At 35.5% G+C, this 24413-nt stretch overlaps 1 protein-coding gene across 2 annotated transcripts in view; it reads left to right on the top strand.

Moving 5' to 3' along the window:
• The window catches only part of LARS2 (leucyl-tRNA synthetase 2, mitochondrial), a 93100-nt gene that overhangs the window by 5711 nt on the left and 62976 nt on the right, over nt 1–24413 (top strand). For both annotated transcript variants that reach the window (XM_062569449.1, XM_062569448.1), the window contains exons 4-6: nt 9462–9553; nt 12539–12599; nt 20575–20664. In XM_062569449.1, the coding sequence (XP_062425433.1) occupies nt 9462–9553; nt 12539–12599; nt 20575–20664 (243 nt within the window). The remainder of the gene's footprint in view (nt 1–9461; nt 9554–12538; nt 12600–20574; nt 20665–24413) is intronic.

Here is a 24413-nt window from a genome sequence, read left to right as displayed (position 1 = left end):
AGAAAAATGTAATATCCTGTAGCTGCTAACATAAAACTGAGATGACTTGGAAGTTGATCTAGACACATTTCACCTCTCCTGCTCCAGAGAGCATATTGCTGTCCTTGGTCATATTTTGAGGGACTCGGTGCTCCTGTGCCGGCTGAGAGGGGAGCCCTTTGTCACCAGGGCTGTAAGTCAGGTGAATGGGAGCATTTCATGTGGATATAGCTGTAGAAATTTGTTTTGTAGTGGTATAAGCCTTTGCTTATACATTTGAAACCCTGTTTTCTTGAGGGCACAAGTTTATGAGGTAGGCCGGGACTAACTACTTGCTGCCTCTATAAGGAAAGTCCCACTTTCCCTACTGCATTCCCTCTTTTTCTGCAGTCTTTCCCAATCCTCCTCTCATTCCTCCCTTGCTCCTTCCTCTCTCTGTCTAGGAGAAAAGTGTAGTTGAGAGGCATGTCCTTGCCATCTGAGGATGGGAATCTAACTTGCTTTCTGCTGTAAGGAGTAGTGGTGGGTAAAACTTGAAGGATGTAATCAAGATGTGGAAGAACTGTGGCCTGAATGATTTACCATGCTGAGGAGGAAGAAATAACGTTTGGTTGGAGGGAAGATAGTAAGAATCTGGAAAGGAGAAGGAAGGAGTATGGAAAGAGGATACCATATTTTGGAGCAGGAACAAATAAAAAGAAAGAGGTCTAGGTGAGAATCTAGAAGGAGACTCAAAAAGAAATTATTTTTGATGTATGAGAAAGGTAACAGCTCAATACTATAGGAAACAGAACTTTAAAAGAATGCCAGTGAAGGTGAAATTGAGAAATAAATGTTAGTTGGTGGTCATGCTAGGAAGGGCAATTTCTTTGCCACAAATGCTGCCTGTGTAGTGTTTTCTGGATTTATAGCCATCCATGAGACTTTTAAGGATATTGTCATTGAATTATTCAGTGTACTGCCTTTTCAAATAGTCATTATGTATGATATGTTCATCACTGGCATAAAATACACCAAATACATGCTGCTACTTTACAAAAATGCATTCTCTTGCTTTTAAAGTGACCAGAAAAGGGAATACCTGATTTCAATTTTTCTCTTTTAAAGTGATATATATTGTAATAGTAATCTGTTTTGACTCTTCTGATTGACTAGAATTTAGATACCATTAAAAAAATTGAGCCAACTGGGTTCCTGATGAGACTAGATTTTTGCTTGAAGTTAAGGCCATTGGAGATGTCATTTTAACGTAGAGGTCAGTTCCCATCAGTAACAGTGGAGATATCTACTCAATTTCTGTTTAGTAAGATGAAAATATGGTTCCTCTTTTACTGGCTAAAATAAATAAGTGAAAATAATTTGTCTACATCTAGTAGGTACTATTCCCTTGAATATAAGGGGAAGCGAACACCCTCAGTAGAAACTTTTGGGCAAAATGAAAGAATACGGTTATGATGGAAACGAGCTGTTATAAAACCAGGTTCTTATTTCCAAGATTGCTTTTTGGTGGGGTGGGGAGAAAGAGAGGAGTGCTGAAAGACTTTTTTTTTCCAACTGAGTTGTAATACAAAGTTTTAAATCTTGTGTTCCAGCTTGTTCTTATATTTCACGTAAAAATGACTTTAAAGGATATTAGAGTGCCTGTAGAACATGTTGAATTACTATAAATAAGTATATCTTCTTTTGTGTTAACTACTTTGAACATCTATTTATGACAAAAGGTGGGCAGCCAAAGAATTCAACATTCATGTACCATTAAGGAGACACAAAAGGTCTCTCAAATGATTTTTCTGAGTATGTCAGACTCAAAACTCTTGTGTCAGTGAGGTACACTTACTTGCTTAAACTTGTATTTACTTAAAAAAAAAAAAAAACTTTATCAGCCATATTAATTTTTCCATCAGTTAGAATTAATGTCTTCATAATTGATTTTCTTCTCATGATTAATTTATCAATCTCTTGATGTTTCTCTGGAGGCTGTCACAGTTGTCTAATCTGCTAAAGATTTCTTTAGTGTAATTGTTATAGGCTATAAAATAGTTATGTTTTATCATACACAATGTTTGAAATCTCTAAGAAAAAAATGTTTCTCTGTATTCATGTGAACTTCACTGGAATTCTTCTGTACATAAAAAAGAAAAGAAAAGAAAAAACCCTCAGTGTGCATTATTTTGAAGTTATTGTGTTGATAGTCCTCTCCCGCATGGAAATTCAACCTTAGTTTTGCATGTTTGAAAGATTAGGGACTGCTGATTTATCCAACAAAAAAAAATCTAAGTAGAAATGAATATATTTTGGATATTCAAGACAAGTTTAGAATTAAAGATTTTAAAGCAGCAATGTCTTTTAAGCTTAATTTCCTTCCTTTTGAAATTAACAAAAATGAAGATTCATTGAAGATAATCTTATGTCCTACATACAGTTGTAGAACTGACAGCGATTGATGAATCGCATAGCTATGCTACCTGCACAGAAATACAGGTAGGATTGAAAATGTCTGTTAGACAACGAGGAATTATAAGTATTTATAGTGAAAAATGTGGCAAAAATATTCAGACTCACAGTTCTTGGGGAGAACCTCTGACTAAAATTTGTGTTCATTATCTGACGTACAATAAAGAAAAATACCAGGAAAGGAAGGTAATTTGTATATTATAGTGTATATATTGAGTTAGGGTAAAGTGGAGATTTATTTTTCTTACTTAGAGAATGCCTTCATAAGAAAACAATTAACTAGTTTAATACTGATTTAATTTGAATAGGCAAAAAACTGGCTTATTTGATATGATACTTAAATAAGGAGAGGCTTGAATGACTTCACAAGGAAATTAGAGTTCCTTTAGTAAACTGGAACCATAATGTGAAATGCATTCATTTAATTCCATCATGTAAGAGGTAGTTTGGTACCTTAACTGGGAAGGGTTAAATATTTGGATGCTTTTTCTTTGCCTTCTCAAAGTGCAACATTAATATTTCATATTTCTAGTAGTACACAATCTGGTTTTGTTTCAATTAAAATATTCTAGAGAGGCAGTGTGCATTCAAATCTGCTATTTGTGAGAAAGCTGTATTCCACCAACACTTCAAGTGGGAAAATAAATATTTGCTGTTCCTTATATTTTCTACTTTTCTTACATTTTTGGAAGAAAGATTGCTTTTATCATGGAGCTGCAGATGATGTGAGTGACAAATGACACTGAAAATGAGCAAACAGGTGACCTAATAAGCAGCAGCCTTTTCTGCAATACATGAATAGCTGGTCATTTATTAAATGTTCTGTGGGGATGGGATTCAACGTACATGTAACATCACAGTGCACGGTAACATTTTTTCGTGTACTGATGACTGATAAGCTTTGCAGTATTTTCAGCAGGAGATATGGATGTGTGTGCTTTGCACTGCAGAGGTAGTCATCAGAGATGTGTTGATACTGGGTTAGAATCAGAACATCACGTCGGTGAACTGCAGTTTGTGTTATCTTAAGATCTAACTAGTGAAGCGTTACCAGTGGTTCCAGTACTCCTCAGATGTCAGATGACAGTGCGCAGAAAACTGGAACTTGTCATGCACTGGAATTAAGGGTAAATGACTTGAAGAGTACATCTGCTACAGGGTAACTTATTTACGTTCTAATTACTGAAAGAAAAAGCCTTTGCGTAGGAATTGTAAACAGTACAGGTTACGTAGCATGAATGCAGTTCCCAAATATGTTTAGTATAATGTTTTTCTTGAAGGACAATTAAAATCATGCTTTTTCATGTGGAGAATTCTAGTTACTGATCTTGTTACAAACATACATCTTTAAAAGTGCTATGAAATAGTAATCTATGTATTTTAATTTATAACTTTATATCTATTAATAAACTGATCTGGAAGTCAAGTCTGAGATTTCTTGTGTTTTCTTCTTGAATTTATATGCATGTTGTGAATTCAAATATTTGCGTTTTGGAGTAAGTTAAGGCATTGATTATTTGAGTGTTGTGTACAAATTATGGAGAGATTCATGTTGATTTTCAGTTATTGTCTGCCACTGCTCTGGGGAAAAGTACTATGTCTTTAATAAATTCCAAAGTGGATAATTTATGCCTCTGAGGACTAAGAATAGTTCTCTTAGCAATCTGTAAGCATAGAGTGATCCAGTTCAATAGTTTCTTTTAAATAAAATTATGAATTCAAATTGATACCACAGTGAGACTGTCATATGTGAGTTGTACAGAAATAAGAATGATCACTGGACAATTCGGGATGAATTCCTGTATGCTGTGATTGGAATTTCTTCATTTATACTTAAACTGTTCCTGATAGACAGGTTTGGAATATATTCAGTGATATTTCCGCAATATCCCAAAGCGGCCTAAAGAGCATTTAATTAAAACTTTATAATGAACTCATCAGTAGGATATATTATTTCAATACAATTCAGGTTTCTGATCATCATTGCCTATATCTACTATTTTCTTGTGAGAATATGTTGCCTATTTGGCAGAGTTTTTTTTTCTGTGGATCTAAATGGAAAGTTTTACACATCTTATGTGAACTAAGTCTTATTCGAATTTAGTTCTCGGAAGCAAGTACTGAAGGTGTTAATGAGCTCGCTTTTCTAATTAAAAAGAGGGAGCAAATGTGATATTATTTTAAATGCAGTTAAGTTGAGTAAGAATGTGAGAGATTAAGGAGGTGAGAGGCTTGTTGTCTAAATGTTTGTGGTACTGTGCAGGCAGAGTATTTTTTCACATTTTGTATCTTCTGAAAACAAGAAATAAATGAGAGCATTATATAAGCAGAGTTATGTTTTGATAGAAATCTTTGTGGGTTGATTATTTTTTTAACTCAAAAAGTGCCTTATCAGAATGCTAATGGGCAGCATGCTGTTGCAAGGAATCATTGAAACAGTCCTGAGAGCTAGTTTATACACACTAGTCAAATTTATAAATTTAGTCTATTTCCAGTTGTCTTGCCTACTTGATTTTTAGCTGTTGCATAACAGTGTTTAACTGGCACACTTAAAAGGCAGTGGGGGCCATGCTCAGGTGGAGGTCTTGCTTTTAAAATGTCATTGTATCAGCAGTCTGCAGATCTACTGATGAGATTTTCATCATGTTCAATGCAGTCTCGTTTCAGGCAGGCAGTGGAAGGAGCAGCACTACTCTCCCTTCCCCGCTCCAGCCACGTGCCCTTCCTGTCTCACTTGCGTGTGGCTGCACAATCGTGAGATGAGATACGAGGAAGGTGCCAGAAAGTTGCCTGTGGAGCCACAGCTGCTTTGTAGAAGCTGGAACTCGGGACCACAGATCACCCATTTTGCCAGTATTTTGTGATTAGTTCATGTTAAGTGTGTCGTGGGATTGTAACCAGAGACAGAACTGTAGGCTTTGCTGTATTAGTTCAAATCACTGGCCTGTCAGCCAGCCTCCGTTTTCATTTACGGTTGTCCTCTAATTTCACACTCCTCTGAAATAAATATATTTGGGTACAGGCATTTCTTTGACACTCATTATTTTGTCTTTCAGAAAATTGAGATCTGGATGCAAAAAAGATGTGTCTGATCAAAATTTGAAGCACGCTGAGCACATCAGGAGAGCAAACAAGTTCTTTGTTTCCTTTCAAGCATTAAGAAAAATTCATTGAATCATCTTTTTCCAATCGTGTTGATGGAGACATAGAATTGAATGTTGTAAGATTATTGTCAGCTTTGTGTTATATAGCAGTTATTGATCTCACCTAGTAATGTCAGTATGATGGGCTGGTTGTTATGGCGGTGAATAGATGAAAACCTTCTGCAAGGGAGAGCTGAGATCTCAGAAGCGAATTAATAGAGTTACCATTTCTTCCTCTGCTTAGTCCCCCGGTCACATTAAGAGCTCCAGCCATCACTAGTGACAGATTTTTAACCATGCTGCTACCAGCTAACACGAAGTCTGAATCTTTATGATTTAAAATGTTTCAAGATGCAACTGTTGCTCTTTCGATAATCTGCTCCTGAAAAGACCAATGTGGCAGTTACCAGGCACCTTGTTCCCAGCATACTGGTGAATCACTTCCTTGCAACTTTATGGTCTTGTGTAAAACACCACAAATTGAGTGATAGAAAATTGCAGTCTTTCATAGTTAATCCTGCCTGATCATGTGAACTTTTAAGGCTCTTAAGGCATGTACTCGAGGTTAAAGACTAACCTAACAAAAAACGGAGTAATTTTAACCAGGAAGAGTTTACCTTTCCAGTTCATTATGAAGACACAGATGCATGTGCCCATCCAAAGGAAGTGTCCTATGCAAGAAAGGCGCGATCTCAAAAACACATGGCTGCCTTTGGTGACAGTATTGGTTTATGCCATCTTAATTTGCTTTTGAAACTATAATCTGCCGCCTTTTGTTGTATATAGACATCCTCAGACTTATGCAGGCTTTCTCTGTTAAAAAATATGTTCATTGTTAATTTGTCTTTCTCTGTGTGACTTAGCAAATATTGCTTGTACAGAGAAGCCATGCTGAGAAGAACTGTCATTCCAGTGAGCAGAACTGATGCCTCATTTCTCTAAGGTTTAGAGACTGATGTCAGAAGCATTCAAGTCAGCATTCAGGAAGATGGATTACTTTTTTCCTTTTCTTTTGCTCATCTCTAAAGCGGGAGGGAGCAGCCATGTTTTCAGCTAATTATGGCCTATGACCAAGCCAAGGATCGAAGAACTACAAGGAATACCTTTTGGTCTTCAAAACTGCTTTCTGCCTATTTTTTTCTGTTTTAAGCGGGACAGTTGAACTGTTCCTGTATTATTTGTGCCATCTTTTGATGTTAGTTTTATATTCTTTCTGCTCTTCCATGTCTCTTGATTTTTGCTGTTTTTTCAATACTATGTAGTTATACTCAGTCTTGTGCTTTACGTTGGCTAAGCAGATTTAAGATGTAATGCCAAGTGCTGTGTGGAGGCCACGGCATTTTAACTGTGGATATGTAACACGGTCCAGCCGGAAGAAGCTGGCATGTTGTTTAGACAATTGCATTTCACAAACCTTTCAAATCCATTTTCAGCAGAGAAGTAAAAGAGAAAATGAACTTGAAGTCATTTTCTCTAAACTGCTGTACATGCTACATTCATCTCTATGGCAACTACACAAATAGATCTATCCTGGAGATTAATTTGAGCGTATTTTTAATATGCCTCTTTAAATTCAGGTTTCTTAGTGAAACTTGAATTAGTGTATTTCTTCAGCCCTTTAACTTGAGGAATGCCATTGATTCCTAAATTGAACTGTCATTTGAATGTGATTAAGTAAATCCACAGTGTGATATTTTTAATGTACATGCTAGAATTGGGGAGATCTGTGTGAGCAGGTAACTCCTGCTAACACTGAATGTACGGTGATAAAATGTCTGCATATTAGCTGGCTGGAGCATCATTCTGCCCTTTGGGAAGTCTAGCCAGAAGAGGAGCTGTTCTTCCCACATTCTTTTGCTCGTGAGCATGAGAAATGAAACTGCCTTACTTTGGCTGCCCTTCTATACCCAGCAGATGTTCAAAAGCCAAAATTTACAGAAATTAGCCAAGAGTGATTTTCTTTGAAGTCCACTTAATGTACATCAACTTGTAGTAAAAGAAGATATTTGTAGGGATGTGTCTGTTTGCCTAAAGAAACAGGGAAAAGGAAAATATGTATTCTACAAGAAAAAGACATCTCATTTCTGTCAGAGCCAGGTGGTCAACACAAAATAATAGTTGAGAGGAGTTTAGCTGCAGAAGCTAATATTTTAGTGTGTCTTTTAAACTAAAATTCTCTTTAGATTTTTTTTATGTAAAGTTTTTTTTTTTTCTATTTTATAGTAATAATTCTGACTACTGGTCGGGGAAGGGAGAGAAGAAGGGCTAGGGAGAGGCATGCTTCAACAGGTTTTTGTCAAGTAGTTTAAGTTGTAAATGAGATTTTTCATGAAATGTTTGTAATGTGAACAAGTGGGGAACTGAAATGTGAGTCTTGTATTTCCTGACATTGTGATAAGAAAAATAACAGTCCATCTCATAGTGGGGAGAATTTATAACACAACAGCATTCCTATTTCTGTTAGATTTACACATTTGAAATGTGCTATGCTTGGGCACTTACTCTACTGGCTTGAGTCAGAGTTGATCCACAACATGGTTTAATGCCTTTGATTATGCTTCTGCACCAGCAAAGTAGTGAAATATAGTGGTATTAAATAAGCTCATTATTAAAAACCAGAATGTTGAGGAGTCACATCTGTAAAATCTTGTTGCTTTTCCACCGAGTTAATGCTGAAGACATGTTTATAAGTATGTCTGTAAATTTTTTGTTAAAGAATCCATTAAAGTCAGAGGATTGGAGGATTATGGCAAAAAAGAATAAAAGTAATTCAAAACAGTGACAGAAGTAGCTCATGCTTTGGGAACATACATTTTTCTGTATTGAGATAGCTTATGAAATCAGTGTTACTGGGCTTCTGACCTTCTACTAAATGTTTATGGGCCTTCTTTCTTGTTGCTGCTTTTTTACATGCTACTAAAGGAGAACAAGTTCTTTTGTATATGTTTTTTAATGGGCAAAATTTTGATTTCTCATCTTTTATGTGTTACTCAATCATATTTTGCTATTGTTAAACTTCTGTAACTTTAAACATAATCACTGCATGTATAGTAAATTGTAGGTTTAAGAAATAATATTGCTTCTATCAGATACCCAATTCATAAATATATTTCATGACACCATGTTAATGTTGACCGTTCATTTCCTGATTATTAAATTGTTTTATTGAATATCCAGTGTTGCTAGATGTGATTTTTCACAAAAGTTTGTATGTTAATAGGAAAGATATCTATCTATTCCAACAAAGTTTACTTATGTGTTTTGTAGTAAACATTTTTTTCCACTGTCACTTATTTGATGTCCTGAAATATATTGTGTCAGTCTTCAGGCCAAATTTACAAAAGAAAAAAAAAGCTCAGTGAAATGCAACATTATCTACATTATGTTACCAATCCTACATTAGCTGTGGGAGTTAGGGTTGTCAGAAAAATGTATTTTTTTTATTAAACAAAAACAAAAAGAAATTAGTAGGCTCCTCATCAGATACAGTTATAAAACTCTTGGTTCAAATAGTTTTGCATGCTTTCCTCTCCTTTGGGATGAATGTTTGATTCAGCTGAGCTATAGTGTCAAATGCTAATTTTGACCACCACAAAAATTACAAAGGATTGATTTTGTCATCGATAACCTAGCATTGAAGTAGTCAGAAGGATTTATTATGTAAAACTTTAAGCTCCTTCTAACATCAAATCGTAGACAGCAAGTGTATATGATATTCCTCCTTTAAAACAGACCAGCCCTAGTGGGCATACTTTGAAGAGGCTCAAATGAGGCAAAGCAAATGCTGAAATGCAAAACACTGCTCGTTATTTTGAGGCTTGTGTGCGTTACTGATGCTGTTCCAAAAAGTTACAAAAGATCATGTTTTTTGTTTTTTGCCAACAGGTGATAAATCCAATGGGATGGGATGCATTTGGGTTACCAGCAGAAAACGCTGCAGTTGAGCATGGACTGCACCCTGCAAGCTGGACGCAAAGGTAGTCCTTAATGGATTTAAATGATGTCATATTTCTGTTGTGAATATCTGTACTCTGTCCCCCATAAAACAATCAAATAAAGCAAAATCTAGTAGAAGCAGAAAAAAGACAAGACTGACAGAATTAATATTGTTTGCTAATGTCATTTGAAATGGTGCACTTAGATCAATTTCAAAAGCTTAATGTATCAATGTGACTTTCAAGGTTCTTTCTTCTGATTAGCTTTAAATTTTAAAAGGGTAGAGTATTGTTAAAAAAAAAAAAAAGTAACATTTCTCAAACACCTGAGGAAGTAAGTAATAAATCTTTTTTTTTTCAGTAAGTTAAATCTAAGTATGGAATACACAGTTGAAAATGATGAGATACGTGATTAGGTTTGCTGGCAGTTTCCAGTACCACATGAAAGAGGAAGAAGATAATTTTTTCATTTGCAACTTGGTCTTAGAAAGTGATATGCAGCCATTATTGTCTCATTTCAGTGGAAGTTTTGGTCTTTAGACCTTAGAATTGGGTGTAATGTTCCCCTAATATTTCTTAAAATGAGTAGAAAGTTACCTAAGTAAATGTTAATTTCTATAAATGACTCAAACTAGAATATGTAGACAACTGATTTCATTTAGGGAGGATAAATATGATGCCCTGCACCCAAGTTATTAGTTGTTTATCCTGTTTTTTTTCTCTAATTTCTTTCTTGTATAATTCAGATGAGAATATGGATGAGAATCAGTTACCTTCAAGATGCAAACAAACTTTTGTTTTGAGACAGTCTGAAAAATCACTGTGCACAGCGTGTTGTGGACTAACAATTATATTGTGTGTGACAGTAGTTGAAAGGAAATTAGAAACCTATGGGGATGTGGAGACATTTGATAGACTCTCACCAAAAATTCTGCTACTAGTGTTTTGCTTTGGGCAAAAATGCAGCCTTTGTTACAGGAGATTATTTTCCTTCTAAGGAGCATGGACAGTAAATTGATTTCTATCTTCCATCAATACGTCTACTATGGCTAAGTTCTAAAACAAATCTATGCATCTATCATATCCGAGTGCCTCATATTTAACTTGGTTATCTTGACAGAACCTCTGCAAGATAAAACATTACTGTGATCCTTATTTACGTGACAAATGAGGCACAAAGAAGTGAAGGTTGAATGAGCTGAAGTTCTGTGAGGCAGAGACAGCTAGGCTGACATAAGGGCTTGGTGACTGCAAAAGGGTCAGTGTCCATCTCCCTCCTGTGTTGGCCCTCCGAACCGACTGTGTAGCCTTGGCGCTCATGAGGTTTTGTCGAGCTGATTCAGCTTGTTAACGAACTGGTTCAGTTTGCTGACTCAGAAGAAAACTGTTCTGCCATTTTAATGACTTGAATTAGCTCACCACAGAAAAGTGGCGAGAATGTAGGGCACTGACAGCAAGCCATGCAATAGTAAACTGCCGGATCAGCTCAGCCTGTTTCAGCTAATAGTACCCCAAGCAATTTGTCAGGGTTGTATCAAAAAGTGTGGCAGGGTGAACTGATCTGCTGCTGCATTCTGTCTTGTTGTATTTTTCTCCTCAGATGTTTTATAGTGGAAGAAAATTTTGCCTTGAAAATGTCCTTAGTACTGAAAAGGGATTATCGTTAGACTATATAACTCTTAAAACTATATGTTATAACGACAAAGCTGATTTCAGACAAGTTAACACGTCAGTACTGGGACTGATTATAATAACATCCAAATAGGAAAATTATTTACATACCTGTTTTTTTTTGATTATGCTTATGAAGATAGATGACTCATCATAAGGCAGATTAAATTCTAACTATTGAAGTAACTGCTGTCTCTCATTTTCTCCTCTTTGACCTTGTCTTCAATGTTTGTCATGCCTGCAGCAGGGATGATTGAACTGTATGTGGAGCTGCTGTAAACTGTAGCTCAAAAATTTAAAATAAACCTGCACCAATATAATATTTCTGCATTCTGGACTTGATGCTGTGATAGTGATCTGACCTATGTTGTAATTATGCCTGGAGCAGGGCTGGCCATCCCTGTAAAAGGGGGATACATGGTAAGCATGTCAGTTAGGTCAGGTCAGGACTCAACAGCCAAATTTCAGATCATCATCATGATCTGAAGAGATTATTTAGAATGAACTCCAATTGACTGCTGCTACTTACATTTTCAAAGTTAGGAAAAAAAACCCATAGGACAAATTGAAGCCAGTGTTACTTATACAAAACACAGAAGATTTTGTTAGTAAAAAGCCAGATGGCTGGCTTGTGTAACTAGAGCTCTGCAGTCACAGAAATACTAGAAGGCGTGCATACTGCGCACTCCAGGGGAATCATTGGTGTGTCTGAAAACTGCCTCCAAAAATGCACAGACTACTGAATATCTGCAGTATTCTGTGGTGTGTGCTATGCAGAAGTCAAGTGTAATTGTTAATGCTCCCTTCTGGCTTTGAAAGCTCAGTTGTTTCATGGAGCTGCACCCTGAGAGATCTTTCATGTAGTTCCTCTGGGAGACGGTACTGCTGGAGACTGGAAAGAGAATGTGCGGCCAGGATAGTGTGGCCAGGATAGAGACATAAGCTGATAGTGAAGGTACATCCTAGTGCGCTGTGAAGTTTTCTTAGGGCCCTTTGGCTCTCTTGCAGTAAAGGTAGTTAAAAATAATGAAAAGAGATGTTTCAGGAGCATGTTTCCCTCAATCAGAAGTGCTATATTTGCTTTTCAGTTATGCTTGAAGTAAGAGGAAAAATCATTGTCTTGTATACATAGTCATTGAGTTAAACCAGAATGCATGAGGGAGTTTTAAAATGAATATTTAAGGTAAATACTGTAAGAGTTCATGGAGTTTCACTGTTAGTGGGGTAGTAGGATTTAGCGGTTAACTTAGTTCTCTTGATTTTTGAGAATCTTATAAGCACCTGATTCTAAATATGATCATGTGACAGTAATCTTTTTAAGTGATTCAAGTTTTTTTGTTTTGTTTTGTTTTACAGTAATATTCAACACATGAGGGAACAGTTTGATGCACTAGGTCTGTCTTTTACATGGGAAAGGGTAAGATTTTCTCTTTAATGGAATGCTGTCTTTTATTCTTTGATGGAACAACAGAGAATTTTATCTCCTTAGATATGGCAATATAGAAGCCTCTGAAAGTGACCAATTTAAATTGTTAATTTGCAAAATTGCACTTGACAAAAAGTGGGAAATGTAATTATCAAACTTCTCTCAATTTTGACGCACTTACTGACATCATCTGATAATCTTAAGATTTACGAGCATGTTTCTTTAAAATAATTTTGGTTTTACACTTGGACTTTTCTGTCTGCTTCTTTAGCTCTTCCAGTAGTTGAAAGTAGCTGCAGTGGCATTTTCTCTGTTAAAATTCAGGTTATCAACACGTGAATGAACACGATGTAAAACAGGGTGCCTTTGTGTTAGGGTATGTATATTTTGAGGAGTGCTTTTTTCAGTATGTACATTTTATAATATACTCAAAGGTTAAAACTAGTAACTTCAAAGGCTGACTTGGTTGTATTATTTTAAATCTGAAAAGCAAAACTGCATTTTCATACTTGTTTGTGTCATGACCACTTTGGAAACTAGGTATTTTATTTAAAACTCAAGTTCTTGAGAATCAGCTGTTTACTTTAAAAACATTTCCAACACAGCCATAAACCAATGTATTTTTTCAAGACAAAAATGAGAGAAATCAAATTTTGAAGCAGTCGTATGGTAGGATTATTGGATGTGCCAGTGAATCATGCATGTGTCATTCCCTACCTTTACATTCGCAGTGATAATCATTACTTGCCACCTTAATATGATTCTGCATAGAGTGATTTGGATCCTGATCTTGGATTTTTATAGCAGTATTGTACGTCTGAAAATAAAAAGGGTTAGTTTTCTGACAATATGAGACCTGCCATCTGTTTTCCTTAATCTGAAGAAAAAGTTGTTTATATGCATGTCTTACATCTAAAGATCGTACGTTATCATGTCATATATATATGACAAGATTTTCAGTATAAGCCTTTTTAGTAAGGTGTCAGTTTTCTTGATAACTTGAAAAGTTACTCTGAAAATGAAAGGATTGTAATGGAAGATTTACTCCACACATTCGTCACAATCACTTTCTTGTATTTGTAAACATTCATATTGCAGAGATTTTCTGTATGTATAATACAGTAATGGTTCAAAATAGCAAAATCATATGTGCGTTCTGTGTTATGAAACAGGTGAAAGAGTTGAATATTGTAGAGTGCTTTTCAAGAAAATTGAGAAAATTCATCTCTGTATTTGGATTTTTGTTTAACCCTTATATTTTGAAGAGTAGACGGAGAATTGGCAGTATTGAAAACCGCAATGAAATCATAGGTATATAGGGAAATGTGGTCAGTAGTCTTTGTGTCTGTTTTTTGACGCTTACTTTGACTTTCCTGGTAAAGTGTGTTTCAGTGTTACAGTTAGTGAACTTTCAGAAGTCTCTGAGTACTTATGGAAAGGCCACTGATACTGTACAACTAAGTCCATTTGACTGGTTCTGAAATTAAAATAATTTAGAATGCTCTAGAGGCACTTAGGTTGTGTTTTTGAAAGGTAAGTTTTTAAAACAGCTAGAAAGCGTTGCTTGAAACACAGTAAATTTTGTCCGATTGTCACTTCTTGGCTAAGTAGTTTAGTTTTGTTCAGCCCACATTGCTGCTCTGTGAGGTAATTAACTGAATGAAGTGACGGTGACCTGAATGGTAACCTTAAGAAATAGAGATATGTTTGTTTAATCCAGAAGTTGCATGATGCCTGAAATACGTTTTACGTGACCCCTAAGTCCACAGATATTTGAGCTAACTGCGAAAGAGCTACCTTTGGAAACTGAAGAGTAAGCTGCGGCGGAGCATGTTTTCCAGGCTGATAAAGCCAGCTTCCCTGCAGAGCTGATCAGGCTGGGCAGAGCATCTTGCCATCTCGGCCATGCTGCTGCTGGGCTAGCCCAGGCATCTCTGCACAGTATTGCGTTGCACTGTGCAGGCGCTTACCTTAAATAGTGAGCTCTTTGAGGTGAGGAATTGTTATTACTACTTTTTTCTGTACTTGTGTGGCACAAAATCGGTGGTTTTAAAAATACTGTGATAATGGAGACATTAACCCCATTAGTACTGTAGTGGCTTCTATGAAAAATGATAGAAAAAGGCCTTCTGCCATGGGTTAATTTAAATAACCACGACTCCTACAAATAGGAGTTTGGTTTTATTTAAATTCCATTGGTGGTGTTTAAGTGTACTGCTTCATTTTTTCAGGGCATAGTACCTTTGCAAATATGTGCTGGAGGAACCCATTCTACCTTAGATTACTGTTTCCATGTGCAGTGAAACACCTTTTTTAAGTGCTAGTCTTCTATATTAACTGTCAGAGAATCCTGCATGTCCAGCTTAGACTACATACCTAGATGATATGAAGAAGACTGAAGTAATTTTTTACCATTTTACAAATGTTAGGGGGAAAAAAGGCCAGAAGGAAAATAATGAGAAGTACACTTTGAATACCTTGTACATGGAGCTGTGCTAAAGGAGCTAGCTACATCTGGTGTTCAAGAAAGTCCTGTGAAGGAATATGAAGATAGTTGTAGGTGTTTTGCTCAATAAAATTACTATGAAGAAATTCTGTTGCATACTAGAAGTTTCCTTTTAATTATCTGTGGTTTTTATCGTCCTGTAACAGTCTCAAAAATACTATTACATTTTGATTTGTATATTGTAGACAGTGAAATTACTTAACCAGTAAAGCTAAAAAAAAACGCCATTATTAAAAGATAATGAGATTGTTTCAGGAAGCTAGCTTACCAATATGCTTGGAAATTATTCCTCTAAACTTAAAATGCAAAAAAAAAAAAGCAAACTAAAAATGTAATTAATTGCATACACTAGCTCTCTAAGTAGTTTGTATTAGAGAAGGTTTAAATACTAATAGCAATCTACTTTTTTCCTGAATGTCTAGATATTTTCAGTGCCTCAAATAGTAAATATTGAATTTATAGGATGCCTTAAAAGGGGTGTGATTTTGCAGGAGAGGAGAGGATTTGAAAAAAATATATAGTAGGTAGGAAGTAGGATATTTCTATTCTGTAAATCCAGGCAAACTGTCTTGATCTGTTTGGTGTCTGTTTTATGTCTCTGAGTGACTTTTAAATCACTTGAAAAGTAAAAAAAAAAAAAAAAAAAAAGTAATTACATTTTATTTTTAAGGTAACAGTCAGTAATTTGGGGATTTGGTGATGTGATTTCTCCTAACTAACCTCACAGATAGCATAGCAAACTGCCTCTTCTTTTAAATATTATTTTCTGGGGAATCAAGCAATATCATTTTCACAAAGATTTGTATCACCAGCTCCAAGAAAGAGAGCGTACAACAGTTTTCCTTTGTTTTGCGCAAGACTGCTATCAAACTGAATGCATGTTCCCACTGAGCCACCACTTCACCACTAAACAAATTATCTAACTGTAACTTTGTTCTAGAAGGTAGCACTTAACTGCCGATGTTTTTCACAGTCTTTGTTTTATTCATTCCAAGCGACATTATTTTTGCATAAGATTAATGTTTCTCTTCTACATTGTACATTAAAAAAGATGAAGTCTCTGGTAGATGCTTTCTGTGCTGAGTTTTCTGGTTTGTTTTGAAGTTGTTATTCTTGTGCAGTGCCGGAACAATCGTAAAATAGGCATTGCCTATTAAATCTTCTTTTCCATCTGCTTATCACTGAAAATCAGTCACACTCTTGTAATCGAACACAAAAGGAAACCGTTGATATGAGACTGCTTTTTTGCAGCAAAAATGTTTGAGAGCATAAGCACTGCATGATGTTTGTATATGTAGCCAATAATGCAAGAAACTCTTATGTGTGTTTTAAATACAAATATTGTAATGAATTTATAAGTGTAGTTCAGTCTAGCTCTAAAGCTCTTTGAAAATTTAATCGTTTCACTTTTAGGTTAGGTGATGCGTGCCCTGTGATACCAAAATAGACAAATAATAGGTTAAAGACTGTTTAATCTTCCCAAATAGTTTTGAAAAAAATCATTTCAGATTGTCTTTTTCTCACTTTTTAAAATTAGTTTCAAGTGCGATGTGACTGTCTTCAGTGTAGTACATGAGCATGCTAGAAATAAAGTGATTACTAATAAACTAGGAAATGACTTCCCTCTAGTCTAGTTATGTATTATTCATAAAGCCTAGTGGACCTTACACGAAATAGAAGCTTTTATGCAGGCTGTGAATATTACTTATATTAAAAAATGATAACCATGAAAATATTTTGAAGATATAACCTTTGTTTTAAGAAACAAAAAACCTTCACCTTTTAGGTTCACAGGTAAGTAATAGAAAGTTTTAAGAAGGTAGCAGACTGAGAACATCAAGTAATGAATTAATAAAGATAATTGAAAATTAATTTTTCCTTTATTTATGAACAGAATCTTCCATCCAAAATTTCCTTTGTGTATCCAGGATTCTTTAGTGTGGGCTTCCCCTTCTTTTGGGTTGCTGGGTTTTTTCTTTTTTTCAGATTTTTCATACTGAGGTACAGTTTAATCTTATCACAAACCAGTTGCTTTCCAAGTCACACTGCTGTCAAATATAAGTTGTAATACTGCTAATTAATTTGTAACTGAGAATTTATCTGCAAAAAAGCACTTTTAAATTGGTCTTTAGGTAATTGGCTTGTAATGCTAACCCTTCCATCATGCTAAGTAGGAACAGATTGCTGTGCCAAGGCAAAGGGCTTAAGCAAGGAAATTTTTTGTGCAAATACAGAACTTTCTCTTCTATATCTTGGCAATATCTGCTGTATTTAAAAGTAGTCCACTGTTAAAAGTGATTTGCTTTAATAATGCATGTCATTTCCAGAGGAGTAAGGAGAAATAACAGTAATCAATGATAAAGAGGTGTTTTGGTGACATAGTTTTTTTTTTTTTTTTTTTTTTTTTTTTTTTTTGTTTTTAATTGTTTTAATTAGCAAGCTGACAAAAGGAAAAGAGCAAACTGGGGGGATGGGGGGGATGCTTTCATTTCTGTCTCATGGTACCTTCTGAAATGTCATGGTGATGGCTTGTTACAAAATCTGTCGCAGATCACTGAAGATCACCTGCAGTGGACAGATGGGCAGCATATTTCATATTTGTAAAATGGGTTCTGGGCTTTAGTATATATTTTATGTTGGAAGGAAATATGCTAAAATCCTGATTATCTGTATTCACTGAACGGTTTTGTGAATGAGTTATATATATGGGCTGCAATGCTATGTTCAGCTTACATGTAAGCAGAATGTCACATGTTTTGGAAGGATGGAAGGGTTCATAAAGGGTTATAAGGAATCCTTTTCCGGATTTCTGAGTCAAGCCAGTTCTGTTAATGTGCTGCAAATCTTTGTAATGTTCATAAAGTATATGGAAAACTTATTAAGCGTGATGGCCACCTAATGGAAATTTGTTACTGGATATTACTTATTTAATAGAGATTAGAACTAAAGAAAAAAATAGCAAGAGGTTGTTGGCTTGTCATCCTCAGAAATCACATAATTTCTTTCTCATTTCACTTGGTAGTGATGTCATTTCTCTTTCTGTTTTAACCATTGTATGTAATGTGAAACTTTCATGATTATCAGATTAAATAAATGATGAGCTTGAGTGATCTTTTTTGCAGTTCAGTGACTGCAGAGCAAATTTTCTTCTGCAATATATTCTGCTGCATTGCTTTCTAGAAAGCTTGTCAATTTACAACTTGAGAGTGAGCATATACATGCGATTCTGTTCCCGGTGATTGGTTTGTACCGTGTCCTAAACATATTTGTTTAAGATGGTGAAATAGCATCTCTTACTGTTTCAGTTAACACACATTCTGGACTAAATGAACAAATCTCAGTCCGTTTTACTATTTTTGTTTGACAGCTCACTTCAGTTGTCTTATCTGTTTGCCTGTTGCTCACCTGATTTTATACTGTACCAAAAGAAGTCTCTGTTCTTTCGTCTCTGCTCTCTTGTACCTCTGATATTACAGTGATGAAACTCCATTGCCATTAGTGGCGTCACGTTGGCAGAAGAACTGATGCCACTGTGTGGAGACAGGCAAAATATGTATTTTTTGAGTACATGGATAATAGATAGCTGGAGAGATGGAAATCAGACTTTTATCAAGTGTTCTTTTCAGCATAGAGCACAGGGATTTAATCAAGCAAGAGCTTTTCATGGCTAAATTTTGCATGCTGTGCTGCAAACTTGCTATTAAGTGCCTCTGGTCTTGAAAGCCTCTTATACTCACTTTTGAGGCATATGTATTCAAAGCTCATATTAATTGTTTAAAGCAACATTTCAGCTTTAGAATTTAAAATTGTAGAAAAAGAATAAAATTTTTGTGCTAAAATGCTTCAGGTGTCTTAGTAACAGATGATATTGTGGATGTCGTGTGCCACAGTAGCTGTAATGGGAAGCTTGGATGACAGGAAAGCCTGAGTGAAAAAGGCATTTCACATTTTGGAAGCTATTTCAGGGAGCTAATCAAATTTATTCAGTTTGCAAATAGCTATCAGTGGCTGACTGTCAACCCTGTAATTCTGAAATCAAGATGTGTTCTTGTTAATTTAAGGTCCAGTGTAGGAGTCATCTTCCACTTCAGCAAGTACAAATGTAGTTAAGGAGGAAATATGTACAAAAATTATCTTCTTTAAACAAGGGCAGGTTAAACACGAAAGTTACTGAGCAAGGAAATGTGATTTGTTTATTGTTATATATAATGCAATTAGAGTTTAAATACTGAGTTACACAGTTGTTTTCATTTTGGCCAAATTTTAAAATGTGTGGATGAGAGTATACGTGTATCCATTTCCCCTGTAAAACACTGCATTTGGGTGGAGGAAAACTGAGAGTCTGTGACTATATTATCCTTCAGTCACATATTAATATGTTTATTTGAAAAGCAATTTTTTTTAAGAACAAATATTTTAAAATACGGAACTATAAGCAATTCACCATTTCATTATTTTCATTTTACAATACTGTACTGCATCAGGAGACTGATTAGCAACTCCTGTTAATTTTGTTTATAGGACATACGCTGAGGCCAGGTTTCCGCTCTTTACAAACAGTATGTTCTATAGGCTCATTCTAGCAGTTCTGCAACTTCTGCACTATGTTTCTTTAAAAACAGACACTTATCCTAAGTGAGGAAAGTCTCAGGGTTCATAATAAGAAGGCTTGTTTAATTATTAGTTAGTAAAAATCTGTAAAATGTCTAAGTTTAAAAAACACTGTTTATTATACTTTTGCCTGCTGTTCTCCTAACTCCCATTCCTTTTTTTATATTGTCTTTTTATTTTTACCTGTCTGTACTTCCCACTTAACAATCCTCCACACTTGTGACTTCTTTGACTCTTTAGGTTTTTCTCCTTATTTTGACTAGAGCATTCTCCTACCTTGAGTTGGCTTGCCTTCCAAATGGTCACTTGTGTAACCTCTTGTTGCCAGATGACCTTTGCAACTCTTTCATCTTGAAGGTTACGGTCTTACCCATGTTCCTCCCCTGTCTTCCCCATACCGCCAGTCAACGCCCCCAACTTCTCAGTGCTCTTCCCCTTGCCTTTCTAGATGCACAAGTTCAGCTGTAGATTCCTCCAGTCTGCCCTCTCCTCTGCAGCCACCTATGAGCTGTCTCTGAGCAGTCAACAATCTCTGTTCCTGCCTTTTATTACTGAGCAACAGTTGTGGTCATTTCCATTCTTCTTGTACTCTCAAATCTACCAACATTGATATAGCAGGGGGATCTCATTGGTGTTAACATGGAAACTTTGCTTTGAATGTCAACCATAGAAAAAGCCAGAGTTCTCTATTTTTGTGTACAAGTGAATATCACTGAAAATAACATTACCCAAAAATGCATTTATATTGTGCCTGTTTTGTCTCTAGCATATACTATGCACTCTGAGTTAATTGAGCTGTAATATAGTAAGAATAGTTTAATATATTTTTGTTTTATTTCATTTCTACAGGAAATAACCACTTGCTTACCAGAGTACTATAAATGGACACAATACCTCTTTCTTAAGCTTTTTGAAGCTGGGCTAGTTTATCAAAAGGAGGTAGGTGCAAGCTTTGACCTGTAACACTATGCATGTACACTGACTTTATCTCAAGTCACTATCTTTATCTCATGTCAATAATGTTTCTGAATCATCTATTCACACTTATTAGCTAGATAACTATTTATACTGCTATATTTGGTTTTAAATCTCTGCAAAATATATTGAATTTTATCTATAACTAAATTTTGTAATTAACTACCTAACATCAATGAGTATCATAGCAAGTCAAATCAGAGTTGTTTGTTGGTGGTGGTTTATACTAATGTGCTAGATAACAGTGTAGCTATTATTAATTTATTTCATGGCTTTCATATCAAAATTTTCTAGGTCTTAACTAGAAGATTTTTGTTAATTCTAACAAGGTTATGATGAGTCACTTCAGCAGTGAGGTTGTTTAACTATACTTTGACTGTGTCAAAACTGCTAGGATCTGAGGGGGGATCTGAGGCCTCACCAGGGCTCAGCAGAGGGGCAGGATCACCTCCCTCCACCTACTGGCAACAGTCTTCCCAATGCACCCCAGGAGACCATTGGCCTTCTTGGCCACAGGGGCACATTGCTGGCTTGTGGTCAACTTGTCATTCACCAGCACTCCCAGATCCTTCTGTGCAGAGCTGCTTTCCAGCAGGTCAACCCCAGCTTCTCCTGGTGCATGGAGTTATTCCTCCCTAGGTGCATTTCTTAATGCACCTTAGGATTTCTTAAATATTCTTTTAAGTTTCATTGCATTACATGGAAACCAAAAAACTCCATAGAATATAATTAGAGGTGTAGAACCTAGAGAAAAATATTGATGCTGAAATGCAGCATTTGAAAGGCACAGCATTACTAAACTCTGTTCTACTTCCATATATTTGTAGATCCTAAATGCTAGCGATAAAACGATTTGGAATTTGATATACTATAACATGCTGGGGAGGGGGTTGTTTGTTTTGTTTTTGTAAATTGGTTTCCAGTGATGATAATTTAATCCTTAGTTGTGCTATAACATATTTATGTGTAGATGTGTTTGCTTTAAGAGTAATTCCAAGTGAATCTAAAAAGCACGAGGCTTGCTGTTTCAGAAGCAGTGATGGTATACAAATTTTTTTGTAAGCAGGCTCCCAGTGCTGTGGGATCCTGAATGTATTTGAGTATCAGTGATTGAATGTGCTTCCTTTTAAGAGTGAAGAATCAATTTGAGGACTTAAATTGGCATCTGCCAACCTGTAGGGAATGTCATGTCTGAGTATTAACCAGTTGCTCCTTGGCAAGAAACAGATGACAGAGAGACAGTGCATGAGCCTGAGTCTCTTCAAATTGACATGGATGCTTAAAGCATGTACTTACCCTATGACTTCAGCATACCAGAAATATACATTAAGCACTCCTGCTGCCCAGCTTGAAGTCTTCTCTATTACAATTTCATTCCAGATACAAGAAGATAATTTGTAGCCTCCTTGTGGTAATAAGGATGATGCATGTAGAGCAATAGTATAGTTCATGTTTTGTTCCAAGAATATGCATGTCCGGCCAGAAATCGCCCTGCGAGGAGACAGATTCAATATGTCTGGGAGCTGGAGTTAGGATACTGCAGCTTGCATAAAGAGCGCATCTTTTTCACCATAGCAAAATCCTCTCTTTTTCTTGCAGTTCAGATCTAGTCAGTATACTGTAGAGGTGACTGACCTGGCCAAATGTAGTCTCATGTAGGCTGAGACGAATTGCTGTCTATAAAAAATAGTAAAAGCGTAGACCCCAAACCTGAGGATAGATACTTATGCTATAGACACCTTAAATAGGATAAATCCTATTTTAAAAGCATGCAGCCTTCATTGGCCTGGAGAGCAAATCTAAATAACTGATGTGCTATATGCAGTGTTGCACAGTGCTTCTTTGTGTAGATGAAAATGACTTTTAGGGACCACTGTTTTGGAGGCTGTCACTGGCAAGAAGTTGCCAATTACGTACAAGTAGGAACTGAGGTTTTAATTTAATATCTAGGTTTTGGGTATTAGTCAAAAATCTGTGGGAGATGGAAGGGACAAAATACAACTTTTAAAAATCCACAAACTCAACCTTTCAGCTATGGCTTTCTTACCTAGGTGTTTGCTTTACATTTTGCATCGTCTATTTAGATATATTTTCAAGTTATGAATCATGTGAATATATTATGCTAAATAATTATTATCACATAAATCAATCACTTCCAAAATTTTCTTCATTAATTTGACCCAATATTATCAAAAGAAAATTTCTTCTCAATTTTGAATCATAACCAATTTAATACAAGTATATGCTTGTACTGCATCATATAACTGCCTAACATTTTTTATTACTTCTTAATATTACCTACTTTATATTTATTTAGATGTTACTTTTAACTTTGTACTGATGTATGTTTTTTTTCTGAATTTTATAAATGAAAAGATCATTATTTTTAGAGCCAACTTCATAATACATTGTACCATTACTAAAAAGGGTGTATATTCTGAAAGTTTTAGAGATAGATCTGCAATAGTTAATATATTAAATTGCTTTTAATTTCCCAAGGAATTTTCAGAAGGCTTTTTTGCAAGCCAATGTAGCAATGTTGGTAGGTAACAGATAAAAGGTAGACAAATCATAGAAAGTTTAAATTCCTATGACATACCAAATTCACACAAGCTTGATTTAAAGTGAATTTGCTTTTATCAAAAAATGACTTTAATTGTTTCTGTCATAATATATTTTGTGTAAATCAGCGTAGGCAATCAGCCTGCACGCAGGAAAAATTCCCCACTGGTGACAAAAACAGCAACAGTGTTCTTAAGGAAGCAAATTCATGTAGCTATATTTTCTGCTGTCCTCACTATAAGATTTATAAGAACAAGCAGCATATTTAAAACTAGGTGAAACAGTTGTTTAGAAACTAGGGCATTTTAGAAGCTGATCAGCAATAGATAAATACATGAAATGGGAATAACATGAAGGCCATGATTAGCTTTTAAATTGAGATACTAAATCCTCCTGATTCCCAAAGAATGCATTTAATATTTTCCAAATAATGTTTAAATGTATTAGCATGTTATGGAGCTGGAGCTACTGTTTTCAGTTCATCTGATTTCACTTTGCTTTAGCTCAAGGACTAAATTACAGTTAATATATTGAATTGGTCCTTTTTGTTGCTTTGACCAACCTTTTTTTTTTTTTGGGGGGGGGGGGTTGGCCTCCTGTTCATCATGTTAATCTCTCTTCTTTCATGTGAATACCTCTTCTGGAATGACTATTTCACTACCTTTTCACTACCTTCTTTCACTACATTCTTTTGTGGTCTTGCATACTTTATAATAAATGATGAGCTGAATTTTTCAATATTGTGCGAAGGTGGTTTGGTTTGTGTCTCCTCCTAGTATAGTATGTCTGAGATTTCAGTTCCTCCCCAAAATACAAAACTTTTAAAGCTCAACACCATCGTATATTTAACTTTAATTTTTTGTATATTTATGATGGTAATTGATTGGAAACATGATTCCAAAAGTAATTCACAGAGTTGTCAGAAACAACATGCGTAAAATGTTAACTCTTTCACTTGGAAGATAGTTGACAAATATTATTTTATGTGATGCTGTCCATTGGTGTTGGAGATCCTCCATGTTATATCCTTTTTAATCTGACTCTCAATACTTCTGAATCAATGGTGAACAACAGGCAATTATCAGACCATGTAGTTATGCAGTACAGTTAATGGGAACGGTGTTCAGAGATGTTTTCACTTACCATTGAAT

Source organism: Rhea pennata, chromosome 2 (genome assembly GCF_028389875.1).
Source record: "Rhea pennata isolate bPtePen1 chromosome 2, bPtePen1.pri, whole genome shotgun sequence".
Classification (NCBI taxonomy): domain Eukaryota; kingdom Metazoa; phylum Chordata; class Aves; order Rheiformes; family Rheidae; genus Rhea; species Rhea pennata.
Note: the sequence above shows the minus strand (reverse complement) of the source record. Positions and strands in the feature narration are given on the sequence as shown.